This window comes from Cololabis saira, chromosome 21, assembly GCF_033807715.1.
Source record: "Cololabis saira isolate AMF1-May2022 chromosome 21, fColSai1.1, whole genome shotgun sequence".
Lineage (NCBI taxonomy): Eukaryota > Metazoa > Chordata > Actinopteri > Beloniformes > Belonidae > Cololabis > Cololabis saira.
In genome coordinates this window covers 1,630,694-1,647,677 of record NC_084607.1, presented here as the reverse complement: position 1 = coordinate 1,647,677, position 16,984 = coordinate 1,630,694, and the positions used below count along the sequence as shown (strand labels likewise).

The following is a 16,984-nucleotide window of genomic DNA, read 5'->3' as shown; positions in this document are numbered from 1 at the left end:
CGTTGCGCCGGTGAGGCGGCTGGACGCAGAGAATGCTACCAACTCAGCGGCTGTTGGAAGCGCTGACGGCTCAACGGAGGTGACTGAAACTTCAGATGACAGACGCCGAGGAGAGGCACAGGGACCGCTGCTTCTAACAGTGGAGAGTGCTACACCAGCAGTTAGCTCTGGATTAACGACGCACTCGCCTGGGTCTCCAAAGTGGAGCCAAGTTGTGAAAAAGGGGCAACGGAAGCGCACAGAGGATGCCCAACAGGGATTACGCACCGGCAAATCTGTGTTGGGACAGAAGAAAGCTGGCAAAACTATTGTGGGCACTGGAGCTGCAGGAAACATCAAGATGATAACAACTAAACGGGTGAGTGTCTTTGCAACTAGGTTTTCACCCGACATAGACGCTGAAATACTGCGCGCTCATCTTGAGAATAAACTTGGACGTGATGTGTCATGTGAAAGGATTGTTACTGTAAACAACAGATACGCATCGTTTAAAATATCCGCTGAATGCAAAGAAGTTGGTGATATGTACAACCCAGAGCTCTGGCCGGAGGGAGCGTATGTGCGGCGTTTTTATGAACCACGTAAAGCTGGAGTCATTGGTGCTAGTGCTAATGCGGCTACTCTATTTGCTGGGGCTACGAGTGTGCTCGCTATTGGCATGAACGCCCAAGTCTGATGTTGCTATGGATATAAGCGTCCTGTCATACAACTGTCGTGGCCTGCGCTTAGGTCAAAGTGCTGAGGATAAAGCTCGCCGCATTATTGTCGATCAGTTGTTGGAGCACTGTGACATTCTGTGCCTACAGGAAACGTTCCTAGCAAAGCAGGATTTAAAGGGACTAAACTCCATCAGTGACAATTTTCATGGTGTTGGAGAGTCAACCACTGACCTCAGCCTGGGTATAAAACGGGGCAGAATTCCAGGAGGTGTGGCAATTCTGTGGAATAAGAAACTGGACTCAGCGATAAATGTCGTTAGGCTTGGTGTGGACTGGTGTATTGCTATACATTTGACACAGCGTGATAAGGAATTTATCATTTTAAATATCTACACTCCATATGAATGCCATCATAATGAAGAAGACTATGTAAATAAACTTGCCTTTATTAGTTCCTATTTACAAAATGAGTGTTTCACAAATATTTTTATTGTTGGGGATATGAATGCAGACATTTCAGACAAGAGGTCAATTTTTGCTAATCACCTAAATCATCTCTGTAGAGATAATAATTTAATACTTTCTAGCAGAGAGTTCTTGCCAGCCGAAAGCTATACACATATAAGTGAGGCCTGGCACACCACGTCTTGGTTAGACCATTGCCTCTCTACAGCTGATGCTCACGCATCTTTGGCACACATGGAAATCTTATATGATGTATCTACTTCTGATCACATTCCTGTAAAAATGGTTATTAGATCTGAGTACATACCTGCAACTGTAAAATGTGAAAATAACTCTAATCTTGGTAACTTGGACTGGTCCTCTCTTTCATGTGAAGACATTGCTTCCTATTGTGAATATGCTGATCAATTATTGAGCAATATATATCTGTCTAGAGAGGCACTCATGTGTAAAAACAGTAATTGTACAAACATCAAACATAGAACAGATATTTCTGCACTGTATACAGATATTGTCTCAGCTTTACTTGAAGCTAGTAAGCCTCACCTTAAATGTAAAAAGAGAGGAAAAGCCCGGCCTGGTTGGAATACTTATGTGGCTGAATTCTATGCTGAGGCTCGTGAGGCTACTAAATCTTGGGCAATGGCTGGTAAACCAAGACAGGGGCCCATTTTTGAATATAAGAAGAGTACAAATGCAAAATATAAATATGCAATACGTTTCATTAGTAAAAACGAGCAATGTTTGAGGGCTGATTCTATGGCCAAGAAACTTTTAAATAATAATAAAGCTTTCTGGAAAGAGGTGAAACACATTAGTAACAGCAAACCCTCCTTACCATGTATAGTAGATGGAGTCTCTGGTGCAAATGCTATTGTTGAGCTCTGGCGACAGCATTATAGTAAATTGTTTAACTGTGTTCGGTCTAAAGGCTATCAAGTAGCTAATGTTGAAAATGTAGATTCAATCAAGTCTCATGAGGTTTCTCAAGCGATTAAAAACTTATCAGTTAATAAAACAACAGGTATGGATTCTGTCTCTGCTGAACATCTTAAATTTGCAAGTTCAAGGTTAGCTCCACTTCTTGCCCTATGCTTCACTGCCGTCATGGTCCATGGGTTTCTTCCAGACTCTATGATGACAGTGCTGCTGGTTCCTGTGGTTAAGGATAAAGCAGGAAAAGTGGGTTGCTCAGATAACTATAGACCTATCGCTCTTGCTAATATATTGTCGAAAGTTGTTGAACAAATTCTCCTGGAGAGAATTAATGAATTGATTATTTCTACAGATAATCAATTTGGTTTTAAACCGAGACACGGTACAGATATGTGTATATATGTTTTAAAGGAACTGCTGAGTAACTATAAGAGAAAAAATTCATCTGTTTTTATGTGTTTTTTAGATGCGTCTAAGGCATTTGACCGGGTGAATCATGGGAAATTATTTAAAGAATTGGGTGCAGCAGGTGTCCCTAATTACATAGTCAGAATCCTGTCCTATTGGTATGCCCAACAGACCATGCACGTCTCAGTTTTGGGAACACTGGTATAAGTGTCTCTTAAAATGAGTCATTAGACTATTTTTTTTATCTTTGTGTTTTTTAATCTTTTTTGTACTGTGTGTCTTTTGATTGTATTTTTGTATGGACCTTGAGTCTGGAATAAAGCATATCTATCTATCTATCTATCTATCTATATGTGAAAAGAAGCTAAATGATTTTGAATGATGTAATGTACTGACTATATGAGGGAGGGAGTGGAGAGGGGTGTGTTGTATTTATATATATATAGTTATTATTATCATTATTATTATTAGAATACAATACAATAGAATAAACTTTATTAATCCCACAGAGGAGAAATGTACTTGTGCAGCAGCAAACATACACACTCTCAACAATTTTACACAATACACACGAAGTATGAAAAGGGTATAAAAAAGTATATCTAAAAAGGAAAAATAAAAATAACCAATAAATAGCTAAATAATAAAAAAAGAACAATATAAAAAATGAGCAATGTACAAAAGAAATACTAAACTGAAAAACGAATAACGTTTATATTATTATTATTATTATTATTATTATTATTTATTTATTTATTTTTGTTTAATTATTGTTCTGAAAAGTAAAAAAAAAAGTGGTAAATATTGATATTTCTATTGTTATTGTAAATCTTATTTTTTATCATTGCCCTCAATAAATATATCTAAAAAATATATTTTTCCTGTTTGTTTTGGTATTCGTTGATATTTCAGTTATAACTACAAATGTATTTCGATAAAAGTTCTCAAAACATATTATTCCCAACAGATTTCCCTTATATATTTCATGGACTTGAACGCAACACCGGTCAGATCGGAGGAAGAGGAGCCGGTAAATCCGCCGGTCCGTGAACGCGGCAGAAGCGCCAACGAGAGAAAACGAAAATGGCGGAAACGGTAAGAGTTTTGACAGATCCGCCGCTTTTATCGACGATTAAAACCATTTAGCGGCAAATTACGAGGCGAGGGAGAGATTAAAACACTTTTTTAATGAACCACGTTTGAAGTTAAAGTGAACATTTGAGTCGTTAAGCTACAGAAGCGGCTTATTCCTCTGAAATCCTGATCGTTGGCGTTCACCGGCAGACCTTCACAATAAAAGCGCAGCCGTTACTGTTAAGGCTGATTTATGGTTCCGCGTTACACCAACGCAGAGCGGCGACGCGCACTGTAAGCCATACCTACGGCGTAGCTCTGCGTCGATGTAACGCGGAACCATAAATCCGCCTTTACTGTTTTAGTTTCTTAACTTTTAAGACAAATCTACGGATTAACTGAGTCGGAAAACTAAACTAAACTACGTAGTTTGTGACTGTAGGACCTTAAAAACATGATGATTTATGTAAAGTGCCTCTGTATTTCAGTCTGCGGAGTAAAACTATGGAACAATGTGGAAATAAAACAGCTCAAATGTGATTATATTTAAGAAAAGATATAAAGAATCCATCTTTATATTTATTTACATAAGTATTAATACTGAAAGTACAGCAATAGCAAAATATTTACACACTGCAAAAACTCAAAATCTTAAGAATATTTGTCTTATTTCTAGTTAAAATGTCTCATTTTTAGTAAAAAAAAATCTCATTCCACTTAAAACAAGACTCATCACTGGAAAAAACAACAATTTTCACCTGTTTCAAGTAGATTTTCACTTGAAATAAGTAGAAAAATCTGCCAGTGGAACAAGATTATTTTGCTTGTAATGAGAAGATAAATCTTGTTCCACTGGCAGATTTTTCTACTTATTTCAGGTGAAAATTTACTTGAATCAGGTGAAAATTGTCAAATAAGTTATTTTTCTGGTAATGACTTTTGTTTTAAGTGTAATGACATTTTTTGACTAAAAATGAGACATTTTAACTAGAAATAAGACAAATATTCCTGGTAAGATTCTGAGTTTTTGCAGTGCATTAAAGTTAAAATACAATAGTTTCTCTTTTGGTTAAAGTTATTCTACATTGGGATAAGATTTAGTAAAAGTGCTGACGATGATAATAAATAAATAAGAGTTAGTTCCATAAATCTACGACTTCCTAATCCTTTTGAACATGTTTTGGTTGATGTGACGTTGTTGACTTGCTTTTGTTTTTTATTTATGAATATTGCACTGTTTTTTATTTTTACTTGTCTGTATGTACGTACGTACATATATATATATATATATATATATATATATATATATATATATATTTTAACCATGTTCAAATAAAGGATACAGAAAAATAATATAGATTAACATGAAAATAGCACCACTATATACCCCTTTTTGCATTATTGGTTTTACTATTTTTATATAATATAATGCAATGACAGTTTCTCTTTGTTTTCTTTTTATATATTTCTTTTCTTATTTGTGTATTATCATCCATCGAATGATATACACTGCACAGGATAGGCGATAATAAGCCCTCGGCTTCAGCCTACTCCTTTTTCGGACATTTCTATTTACCTTTTATTTTATTTGTGAAACGAACATGTAAATGTTTCAATGTATTCTGTCCGAAATAAACCATTCATTCATTCATTCATTCATTCATTCATTCATTCAAAACAGGTCTGGGGTTTCAAGTTTAGTTTATTCATACATAACCATTAAGATAAACGTATATAATTAAGACCAATCAGACATTGTTAATAATATGTAATGTATGAATGTTTCCCCCAAAGTAACATATTGAAGGCTTTTGGGGGAAAAGTGACATTTACAATGTGGTGCCGTGAGGAAAATGAAAACTATAGACATTACAATCTTTTATTTATGTATTCTTTATTTCATTCATTGATAAAATAAAAATAAACTAAAATATCTGCCGGCGACACAAACACAGACATTCCTTTTAGTTACAATTCAGTTAATTCCATTCAGCAACAACAAACCATGTTTAAACCTTTAATGACGATGGGGACGTCAATCAAACTAACTAACATATTTCATTCTATTTCCTTTAATTGTTCTTTTGAATGTAATGTTTGATTTGATTCTTTGTTTTCTTTATTCTTTATTCAGATTGTTCCATAAACTGATTCCTTTCACAGAAACACAACGTTCCATCAGTTTAGTCCTGAATCTTTTTTGTTATACTTGCTTTCTCTTTTTTCAATACAGACAATCAAACATACAAATACGTACGATCATTCATCCAGTCCTCCCAGTAACTCCGTCATGTAGCAGGGGATTTTATAAATATGTACACAGTAGATTTACTTTTAGATTTCTTTTAAAAACGGAGAGAGAACAGATCGTGGAGCACGAGCATGGCGTGTACGTGCACATACAATACACAGCAATTAATATACAAAGCCTCCACACACAGTTTACCACAGCCAAACAGCCATTTCAGCACCACAGACAGGTGAACAGCTCCATCAGCGTCGGGGAGCCCCCCCCCACACCCACACATTAGGGCTGGGCGATATATGGAGATTTTAATATATATCGATATATTTTCAAACACGATATGGTACGAGACAATATCGTTTATATCGATTTAAATTTTTTTTATTTTTTTTTTATGATTTTGATATAGCTTATTTTGTGAGAAATTGACATGAATATTTTATTTGAGATTTGCACAAATGTTTTGTTATTTGCACAACTGTCAACCTCAGTGGAAAAGTCTGCCTGTTACTGTCTACATTGTATTAATTACAGTGTATTTTAATTTAATTGTTATGCAGGAAAGGGATATTTGTTTTATTTTATTCAAGAAGCATTTTTATTCTATATATGCAGGCAGTTTATTTTTATTTCATTTGTTTTATACATGTTGATATTGTGCAGACCTCTGTTAATAAAGGAACCTGTGTGACATTTGGCACGAGGCTTTGTATTAAAACTGACTGTTTTTTTAAGAAATGAAGCTAACAGAGATGCTAACAGAGATGCTAACAGAGATGCTAACAGAGATGCTAACAGAGATGCTAACAGAGATGCTAACAGAGATGCTTTGCTATAATGCTTTGGGGGAAACCCCAATTATGTCACAGAAAAAATATAGATATATATCGAGTATCGTCATTCAGCTAGAAAATATCGAGATATGACTTTTGGTCCATATCACCCAGCCCTACCACACATGTATCGCCAGTTGCGCATTACACAAAGTCCACTATAATTCAAAGAATATAAGTACATGGTCAGTTCCACTATAAAAAAATCTGTTAGACTCACCGTTGACGATCACTTCTTGAAGAGGAATGATAATCCTTATTAAATGTCCTCGTTTTGTCTTTTCCGGCTTGTGGTCCCAAACGTTTTATTTCCAACTTCTGCTCAATTGATAAAGTGCTAAATCGCACAATCACCAAATAGTCAACTTCATTCATTTTGAAAGAATGAAACGTCACCTATCAATCAAAGTACGTATTAGCCATAGACGGCATTAGCCGAGCTAGCATGGCATGTGCAGAGCCCACCTTTGCTTCAGAGCAGCCAATGAGAGGCGCTCTGGGGCCCTGAGCTCCCGGCCCCACGGTCTAAGCTAATGTGTGCGCTAGTGCTGGGCGGTATGGACCAAAAATTTATATCACGTTATTTTTCAAAATGATATCGGTTTCACGTTATTTTTTTTTTTCATGCACAACTGGGTGTTAACCACATTTTCTAATGATTTGGAAAGGAATTGCTGCAGTAAATTGGCTTAGAATGGCCTATTTTACTGTCAAATCAAATCAAATAAATTTGATTTAGGCTTTTCAAAGAAAAAAATCTTTTACAAAATTACAAGGTAGAAAATATTTATTGAACATAAAAAACTGAACATGTTTTAATTTCCAGCATTATGTAGTTTTGGTTCCACCTCCTGGTGAATGTTGGTAAAATTCTCATGTGGTTACTTTTTGGTTGGCCAACGATTTATGTTTGTGGTGCAACCGTTACGGAGCGGCCAGTCTATTTCCTTATTTTACAACGCCGTTATTAATTGTTCGTTTTTTTCCCACTTATTCCACCGAACACCCAAAGTGTTTTTTTACCATTTTCGGCCGAACAATTTTGGTTACCGAACAATCGGTGCATCACTGCTGCTAAACAGTCCCCTCACAAACAATGTCCAGCGGCGCTACGTTCCCAACGTTGTGCACGCTACTCACCGGTATTACGGTATATGAAACATTCATATCATAAGAAAAATAAACACCGGTATTCGGTATGAACCGGTATACCGCCCAGCACTAGTGTGCGCTGTACACGCGCAGGCGCGCGCAGCAGTTCACCAGTTCATTTCACCGGTTCACAACATCACAGGCAGAGGGGACATCTCCGCGGTGTCCCACCGAGCGGAAACAGAGGAGGCTGGATCAGGCAGAACTATTTACACACAGTTACACTACAAAAAGTGTCAGCAGATGAAACTAAGTTGCATCAAATGAAAACTGCAGACATTTAATTGGAGACAAATTTATTATGAACTTGTTTAATGACACATAATGTTCCCCTGCGCAGCAGCGCACTCTGGTGGGGCCGTGCACCGGCCCCTAATGCAAAGACGCCAGTGCTAATATTATTATTATTTCTCTGTTTCAGGTTCCGGCCCCGAAACGCAGGAGAGTCCTGGACCCGTCGGAGGTGGTTCCGGTCCCGGTTTACTCCAGCCAGGTCAGTTCTGGTCCTGGTGCTGGACCTGGACCTGGTCCTGAATGTTTGTTCCTGGTCCCGGTCCTGGTTCTGAATGTGGTTTTGGTCCTGAATGTGGTTTCTGTCCTGAATGTGTTTTTGTCCTGCAGGTCAGCAGCAGTTTGGACCTGAAGCCGACGGTGTTTTCCAGAGGAGGTACCGACCCGGGTCCATTTAATTTAATTTTATTTCATTTCATTTCATTTCATTTAATTTCTCATGTATTTGTTATAGAGGGACAATAATACAATAATGTGCATTTATGAACATTTATAAATGTAAATTCACCAGCTGCTCTGAAGGAACACAAGGAATAAAAGCAACAAATGACAATAAAAACTAATACATGTCATAGAAACAATATTTAGAAAGAAACAACACACACACACACACACACACACACACACACACACACACACACACACACACACACACACACACACACACTAACCAAACAAGGCCAGTGTTCATATCAACAAACAAAACCAATAACAAGCATTTAGAGCAGGGCTGTCAAACGTGCAGCCCCAGAGAAGTTTCCAACGCAAAAAACTGAATGTTAATTTACTAAAAAGGAAGGCATAAATAATTCAGCAGAGGGTAGGACGTGTAAACCAGAGGGGGAAATCCCCACCGGCAAATCACACCCTGGATCCGCTGATACCGAGTAAACCTTTTTAATAAATAAGACAGCTGGGGGAGGGCTGGGTGATATATCCAGATTTTAATATACATCGATATATTTTCAAACGCCATATGGTACGAGACAATATCGATTATATCGATTAAAAAATAATGTTTTGTTTTTTTTTACGATTTTGATAGGCTATAGCTTATTTTGTGACAAATTGACTTGAATGTTTTATTTGAGATTTGCACAAATGTTTTGTTATTTGCACAACTGTCAACCTCAGTGGAAAAGTCTGCCTGTTACTGTCTACATTGTATTAATTACAGTGTATTTTAATTTAATTGTTATGCAGGAAAGGGTTATTTGTTTTATTTTATTCAAGAAGCATTTTTATCTATATATGCAGGCAGTTTATTTTTATTTCATGTGTTTTATACATGTTGATATTGTGCAGACCTCTGTTAATAAAGGAACCTGTGTGACATTTGGCACGAGGCTTTGTATTAAAACTGACTGTTTTTTTAAGAAATGAAGCTAACAGAGATGCTAACAGAGATGCTAACAGAGAAGCTAACAGAGATGCTAACAGAGATGCTAACAGAGATGCTAACGGAGATGCTAACAGAGATGCTAACGGAGATGCTAACGGAGATGCTAACGGAGATGCTAACAGAGATGCTAGCAGAGATGCTAACAGAGATGCTAACAGAGATGCTAGCAGAGATGCTAACAGAGATGCTAACAGACATGCTAACAGACATGCTAACAGAGATGCTATGCTATAATGCTTTGGGGGAAACCCCAATTATGGCACAGAAAAAATATTGATATATATCGAGTATCAACATTCTGGAATGTTTGATATTTTACCGTTCACAATAAACCGTCAAAACAAATCCTCACGATAAGAATTTGTATCTCACGGTAAAAATGATAAATTCATGTTGATGATGTTTTTGTGTAACACTGATTTTTTGAAGGAAGGAAGGAGGAAGGAAGGGAGAAAAGAGGAAGGAAGGGAAGAAGGAAAGAAAGGGGAGAAGGAAGGGAGAAAACAAGGAAAGGAGGAAGGAAGGAAGGAAGGAAGGAAGGAAGGAAGGAAGGAAGGAAGGAAGGAAGGAAGGAAGGAAGGAAGGAAGGAAGGAAGGAAGGAAGGAAGGAAGGAAGGAAGGAAGGAAGGAAGGAAGGAAGGAAGGAAGGAAGGAAGGAAGGATAAATTCCCATTGATGAGGTTTTTGTGTAACAAACATGGAGGATCTGAGAGTGAGATAGATTTATACAAAGGTGGAGTTGAATTGGTATTTTTTTAATCGTCATTTTTATCGTTATCGGGATAAATTCCAGAAATTATCGTGATACATTTTTTGGTCCAAACCGCCCATCCCTAACATATATATATATATATATATATATATATATATATATATATATATATATATATATATAACATCCCTATCGCCATTCAGCTAGAAAATATCCAGATATGACTTTTGGTCCATACCGCCCATCCCTAGCTGGGGCGGCACCAACTTAGGGGGAGGCCTAAGCCTCCTGAGCTGTATGCAGGAAAAACCCGGTGTGTCCCGGTCCTGGACCGGATCCTGGTCCAGGACCAGGACCTAGACCGGGTCCAGGTCCTGTACCGGGTCCTGGACCTGGTCCTGGTCCTGGACCCGGTACAGGACCAGGACCAGGTCCACTAATCTCTGGTCTCTCAGATCCAGGCGTGCAGGACGGGGACGAGGACTCTCTGTGGTGGGACGTGTCGTCCCGCCTGAAGACGGCGTCCACCTACATCAGCGACTCGGAGGACTCGGACCTGGAGCTGATCGGAGGACGGAGACGCACGTATGTCCCCCATTAACACCTGTGAGACACACGTATGTCCCTGTCCCCCATTAACACTTGTGATGATCAGGGCCCAAGCACTGACGGTGCCAGGGCCCTAATTATCTGTAGGATACGCCCCCTAGAAAACTTTGTGCCTCAAGCCCCACAATACGGTTTGACGTACATGCAGGAAAATCGCTACACACCTGTATCATGTCACAACTTAAAGAAAAGTCTCTTGGCTCCATGGCCCAAACCCAACAGGAAGTCGGCCATTTTGAACATTTTGAATTAATCGTGTCATTTTGGAGCAATTTATGCCATTTTCACGCGTCATACTTTAAAGGAGCATGAGGCTCCTTTAAAGAAATGAGACTCTCTAGCGCCACCCTTCACCACGACGGCCGTTATCAAAATTGTGAGTTTTGGTGAAATGGCGTGGCCGTCTCGACGCGTCAAACTTTAACTTTAACATTAAACAGGAAGTGATTCTAGTATCTGATTGGTCCATATTTAATAGTTCCTACTTTCTGCCAGAACTTTTGAACGGGTTGTGATAAAGAGTCAAGGACTTGGTTTAGAGTCCTTGACTTTTATTGGTGAAAACTGCAGGCGCGAGGGCCCGTTCATCCGTTCATCCGTTCATCCGTTCATCGTTCATCCGTTCATCGTTCATCCGTTCATCGTTCATCCGTTCATCCGTTCATCGTTCATCCGTTCATCGTTCATCCGTTCATCCGTTCATCCGTTCATCGTTCATCCGTTCATCCGTTCATCCGTTCATCCGTTCATCCGTTCATCTGTTCATCCGTTCATCCGTTCATCCGTTCATCGTTCATCTGTTCATCCGTTCATCTGTTCATCCGTTCATCCGTTCATCCGTTCATCCGTTCATCCGTTCATCGCTGCTGCAGCTTTAATTACACTGCTGTCTCTAAAAGTCTCCGTGTCTCAGGGAGGACGGAGACACACGTATGTCCCTGTCCCCCATAAACACCTGTGATGATGTCACTTCTGTCTCTAAATGTCTCCGTGTCTCAGGGAGGACGCCGCCCGCTGCCCGTCCCCCCCGCCCCCGGAGAGTCCCGTCCTGATCCAGTCCAGGAGAGTCGCCAGGAAGATCAGGTGAGACACGGACACCTGTCCACCTGTCCTCATCATGTCCTCTTCATGTCCTCATCATGTCCTCTTCATGTCCTCCTCATGTCCTCCTCATGTCCTCCTCATGTCCTCATCATGTCCTCTTCATGTCCTCCTCATGTCCTCATCATGTCCTCTTCATGTCCTCCTCATGTCCTCCTCATGTCCTCCTCATGTCCTCATCATGTCCTCCTCATGTCCTCATCATGTCCTCATCATGTCCTCATCATGTCCACCTGTAGACAGGTGTCCACCAGGACCAGGACACCTGTAGACACTTTTTTCTCGAAATTTCTACTTTATCCTCGAAATTTTGACGTTATTCTTGAAATTTTTCCGTTATTCTCAAAATTTTTATGTTATTCACGAAATGTTGACGTTATTCACGAAATTTTTACGTTATTCACGAAATTTTGACGTTATTCACGAAATTTTTACTTTATTCACAAAATTTTGATGTTATTCAGGAAATTTTGATGTTATTCACGAAATTTTGACGTTATTCTCGAAATTTTTCCGTTATTCACGAAATTTTGACGTTATTCATGAAATGTTGACGTTATTCACGAAATGTTGACGTTATTCACGAAATTTTTACATTATTCACAAAATTTTGACTTTATTCACGAAATTTTTACGTTATTCACAAAATTTTGACTGTATTCACGAAATTTTGACGTTATTCACGAAATTTTTACGTTATTCACAAAATTTTGACGCTATTCACGAAATTTTGACGTTATTCACGAAATTTTGATGTTGTTCACGAAATTTTGACGTTATTCACAAAATTTTGAGTTTATTCACGAAATTTTGAGTTTATTCACGAAGTTTTTACGTTATTCACAAAATTTTGACGTTATTCACGAAATTTTGACGTTATTCACGAAATTTTGACGTTATTCTCGAAATGTTAACGTTATTCACGAAATGTTTACGTTATTCACAAAATGTTGACGTTATTCACGAAATGTTAACGTTATTCACGAAATTTTGACGTTATTCACAAAATTTTGACGTTATTCAAGAAATTTTTACTTTATTCACAAAATCTTGACGTTATTCACGAAATTTTGACGTTATTCACAAAATTTTGACGTTATTCACAAAATTTTGACGTTATTCACAAAATTTTGACGTTGTTCACGAAATTTTTACGTTATTCACGAAATTTTTACGTTATTCTCGAAATTTTGACGTTATTCACAAAATTTTGACGTTATTCACAAAATTTTGAGTTTATTCACGAAATTTTGAGTTTATTCACGAAGTTTTTACGTTATTCACAAAATTTTGACGTTATTCACGAAATTTTGACGTTATTCACGAAATTTTGACGTTATTCTCGAAATGTTAACGTTATTCACGAAATGTTTACGTTATTCACAAAATGTTGACGTTATTCACGAAATGTTAACGTTATTCACGAAATTTTGACGTTATTCACAAAATTTTGACGTTATTCAAGAAATTTTTACTTTATTCACAAAATCTTGACGTTATTCACGAAATTTTGACGTTATTCACAAAATTTTGACGTTATTCACAAAATTTTGACGTTATTCACAAAATTTTGACGTTGTTCACGAAATTTTTACGTTATTCACGAAATTTTTACGTTATTCTCGAAATTTTGACGTTATTCACAAAATTTTGACGTTATTCACGAAATTTTGACTTTATTCTCTAAATTTCAACTTTATTCTCGAAATTTCAACTTCCTGGTCCTCATGTCCTCATGTGTCTCCTCTCGTCCCCAGCGAGGTGAACAAGAAGCTTCGAGCCGTCAGCTCCGTCTTGTCCCCAGAACCGGAGCCCCGGAGGACCAGACGTCCCGGGAGACGGGCGTCCCAGACGTCCCAGGTGTCCCAGATGTCCCGGCGGTCGTCGTCCTCGCTGGACATCGTGGACATTGTGGACGTGGAGGACGTGGAGGACGTGGAGGACGTGTCCTCCTTCCAGGACCCGAGCCGGCAGATCCCCCTGAAGATTCGCTGCAGGACCGACGTCCACAAGATTCCCGTCGTCCCGGTGCGTTCTGGGAAACCGGGGGCGGGGCTTAGTGGGGGCGGGGCTTAACGGGGGCGGGGTCTGGTGGGGGAGGGGCTTGGTATCGATGTGGCGCTCAGAAAACTTTTTTTTTAATATATATTTATAACGACTAGTTAGTATTAGGGCCAAACTAAGACAAAACAATTTTTGGAAATTAGGAAAATAAAGTCGTAAAATTACGAGAATAAAGTCAAAACCTAATATGTCGAGAATAAATTCGTAATATTACGAGAATAAATTCATAATATTACGAGAATAAATTCGTAGTGTTACGAGAATAAAGTCATGGCCTAAAATTACGAGAATATAGTCATATTGTTGCGAGAATAAAGTCGTAACGTTACGACATTATTCTCGCAACATTATGACTTTATTCTCGTAATTTTACGACTTTATTCTCGTAATTTCCCAAAATTTTTTTGTCTTAGTTTGGCCCTTATACTCCGTAATATTTTCCCCTTTTTTTAACTTTTCATAACGATATTTCTTTTTAATTAATAATAATAATAAAAAATATTTATATACAATATACATTTATACATACATATACATACAATTTATTTTAAAAAAAATTATATATTATATATATATACATAACCCTATATATATATATATATATATATATATATATACACATACATATAAATACAACAACACACTCCCTCATATGGTCAATAATGACATCATTCAAGTGTTGAATGTGTTTGGTGGATATTAATTATTAATATTAATATTAATTAACAGAGTGTGTGTTTTTCCTAAAAGAGTGAATCCTCGTATGAAAACTTGAACTTGTTTTTTCCAGTCGACGCGGCTGAGTGACGTGCTGCGACAGCTGTCAATCATCCTGGACGTCCCGCCCCCCCGCCTGCTGCTGCTGAAGGGGGACGAGGAGCTGGTCGCCACGGCAACCGTGCTGGAGGCGGGGCTGGGCATCGCTGACATCATCGGTGAGTCGTAGGGGGCGGGGCATCACTGACATCATCGGTGAGTCGTAGGGGGCGGGGCATCGCTGACATCATCGGTGAGGGGGCGGGGCATCGCTGACATCATCGGTGAGGGGGCGGGGCATCACTGACATCATCGGTGAGGGGGCGGGGCATCACTGACATCATCGGTGAGTCCTAGGGGGCGGGGCATCGCTGACATCATCGGTGAGGGGGCGGGGCATCGCTGACATCATCGGTGAGTCCTAGGGGGCGGGGCATCACTGACATCATCGGTGAGTCGTAGGGGGCGGGGCATCACTGACATCATCGTTGAGGGGGCGGGGCATCGCTGACATCATCGGTGAGGGGGCGGGGCATCACTGACATCATCGGTGAGTCGTAGGGGGCGGGGCATCACTGACATCATCGGTGAGTCGTAGGGGGCGGGGCCGAAGTTCCAGGTCATGCATACACTCATTCATTTATTTAAATACAATTTTAATAAATAAATAAATAAAATAAATAAATAAATTCATTACAAAAATAATTTTATTAAAACATTTTTTTTAATAAAAAAAAAAAAAGAAAAGAAAAAAGGTCCCAGGTCCCAGGTCATTCATACACTTATTCAAACAAAAAATTAAAAAAAAAAAATAATTGAAATTAATTATTATTTTTTTAATAAATAAATAAATTAAAGAAAATGATTAATTATTTAAAAAATAAATTAATTAAAATTTCTCTTTTCAAAAAAAGGGAAAAAAAGAAATTTAAAAAAGGGGCCCCTGGTCCAGTACTGGTTCCAGGTCATGTATATACTCATTCAAAGAAAAAAAAATTTAAATTAATTAATTGGTTAAAAAAATAATTAATTAATCCTAAGAATACATAAATTAATTTAATTTTTTTTATTAATTACAAAAAATGTTTTAAATAAAAATAAATAAATAAAAAAGGGACCCCTGGTCCAGGACCAGGTCCAAAGTTCCAGGTCCGAGGTTCCTGGTCATGCATACACTCAAATTAAATTAAATTAAAAAAAATAATAATAATAAATTAATAAAAAAAATGTAATTTAAAAAAAAAATAAATAAAATAAAAAAAAGAAAATGAAAAAAAAGGGGGTCCTGGACCAGGACCAGGTCCAGGTCCAGGTCCAGGTCCAGGTCCAGGTCTCACCCCTGTCCCCCGTTTGTCTCCAGAGTGCGTTGTCATGGCGGCGGACCAGAGCAGCATCACGGTCCGTCTGCAGGGGAAGGACCGGGCGTCCACGCAGCAGTTCAGCATCAGCAGGGTGGGTGTCTCCGTCTGTCCCCGTCCCCTCTAACTCGTCCCCCCCGTCCCCCCCTAACCCGTCTTCTTCTTCTCTTGTCCAGGACGCCCCCCTGTCCTCCGTCTTCTCCCGCTACCTAGCCACCACTAGCTTGTCCAGCGCTAACTTCCTGTTTGACGGAGCCAAAGTTTCAGGCAGCGAGACGCCGGCGCAGCTGGACATGGAGGACGGGGACATCGTGGAGGTCTGGACATGAACCTGGACCTGGACCCGGTCCTGGACCTGGACCTGGACCTGAACCTGGACCTGAACCGGTCCCGGGAGGTCTGGACCTGGACCTGGACCTGAACCTGGACCTGGACCGGGCCCGGTCCCCCGTCCTCCGTCTTCCGTTTTGTTGTAATTTTATTTGTATAAACTTTATTTGTTCTGATAAATAAATTTCTGCAGAAGCAAAAAACTGTCGACTCGTCTTTGTGTTGGTGACGAGACCGAGACCTGGAACCTGGAACCTGGACCAGGTTCCAGATGGAGGAGGGAAAAAGAGGCATCTTCACACTGTGTATAAGTACACAGTGAGAAAGTGCACAGAAAGCACATGTCAAATTTACATCATCATCACAGACTTAGTAGCCGGTAAGGCGTTGAGTTGAGGGGGTGTGTGTGTTTATCAGTAAGTGTGTGTAGCGATGAGTCCATGAACTTCTCTCAGAGCTGCTCCTCAGCCAATGTCCTTGATGTTATCAGACGGCTCGGTCAGTTCTGAAACAGGTCCACAGATGTTCCTGAGAGGGGAGGGCTAGTGGGGGCAGAGTCACCTTGTTTACATTCCACCAGGGAGATTGT

General features: G+C 39.1%; 1 protein-coding gene across 1 annotated transcript; it reads left to right on the top strand.

Moving 5' to 3' along the window:
* The first annotated feature begins 3,535 nt into the window (after positions 1-3,535).
* On the top strand, positions 3,536-16,586 carry nfatc2ip (nuclear factor of activated T cells 2 interacting protein). The gene is made up of 9 exons (XM_061711667.1): positions 3,536-3,563; positions 8,194-8,265; positions 8,394-8,439; positions 10,633-10,762; positions 11,786-11,869; positions 13,645-13,915; positions 14,742-14,886; positions 16,068-16,159; positions 16,242-16,586. Exons 1-9 carry the CDS (start codon positions 3,552-3,554, stop codon positions 16,392-16,394), a joined length of 1,005 nt encoding a protein of 334 aa, XP_061567651.1. The 5' UTR covers positions 3,536-3,551; the 3' UTR covers positions 16,395-16,586.
* The last annotated feature ends 398 nt before the right edge of the window (positions 16,587-16,984 follow it).

Bases quoted from the DNA above. Each gene is read 5' to 3' on its own strand.
- nfatc2ip (XM_061711667.1), top strand. The intron at 8,440-10,632 runs GTACCGACCCGG...CTGGTCTCTCAG, and splicing joins GACGGTGTTTTCCAGAGGAG to ATCCAGGCGTGCAGGACGGG. The intron at 16,160-16,241 runs GTGGGTGTCTCC...TCTCTTGTCCAG, and splicing joins AGCAGTTCAGCATCAGCAGG to GACGCCCCCCTGTCCTCCGT.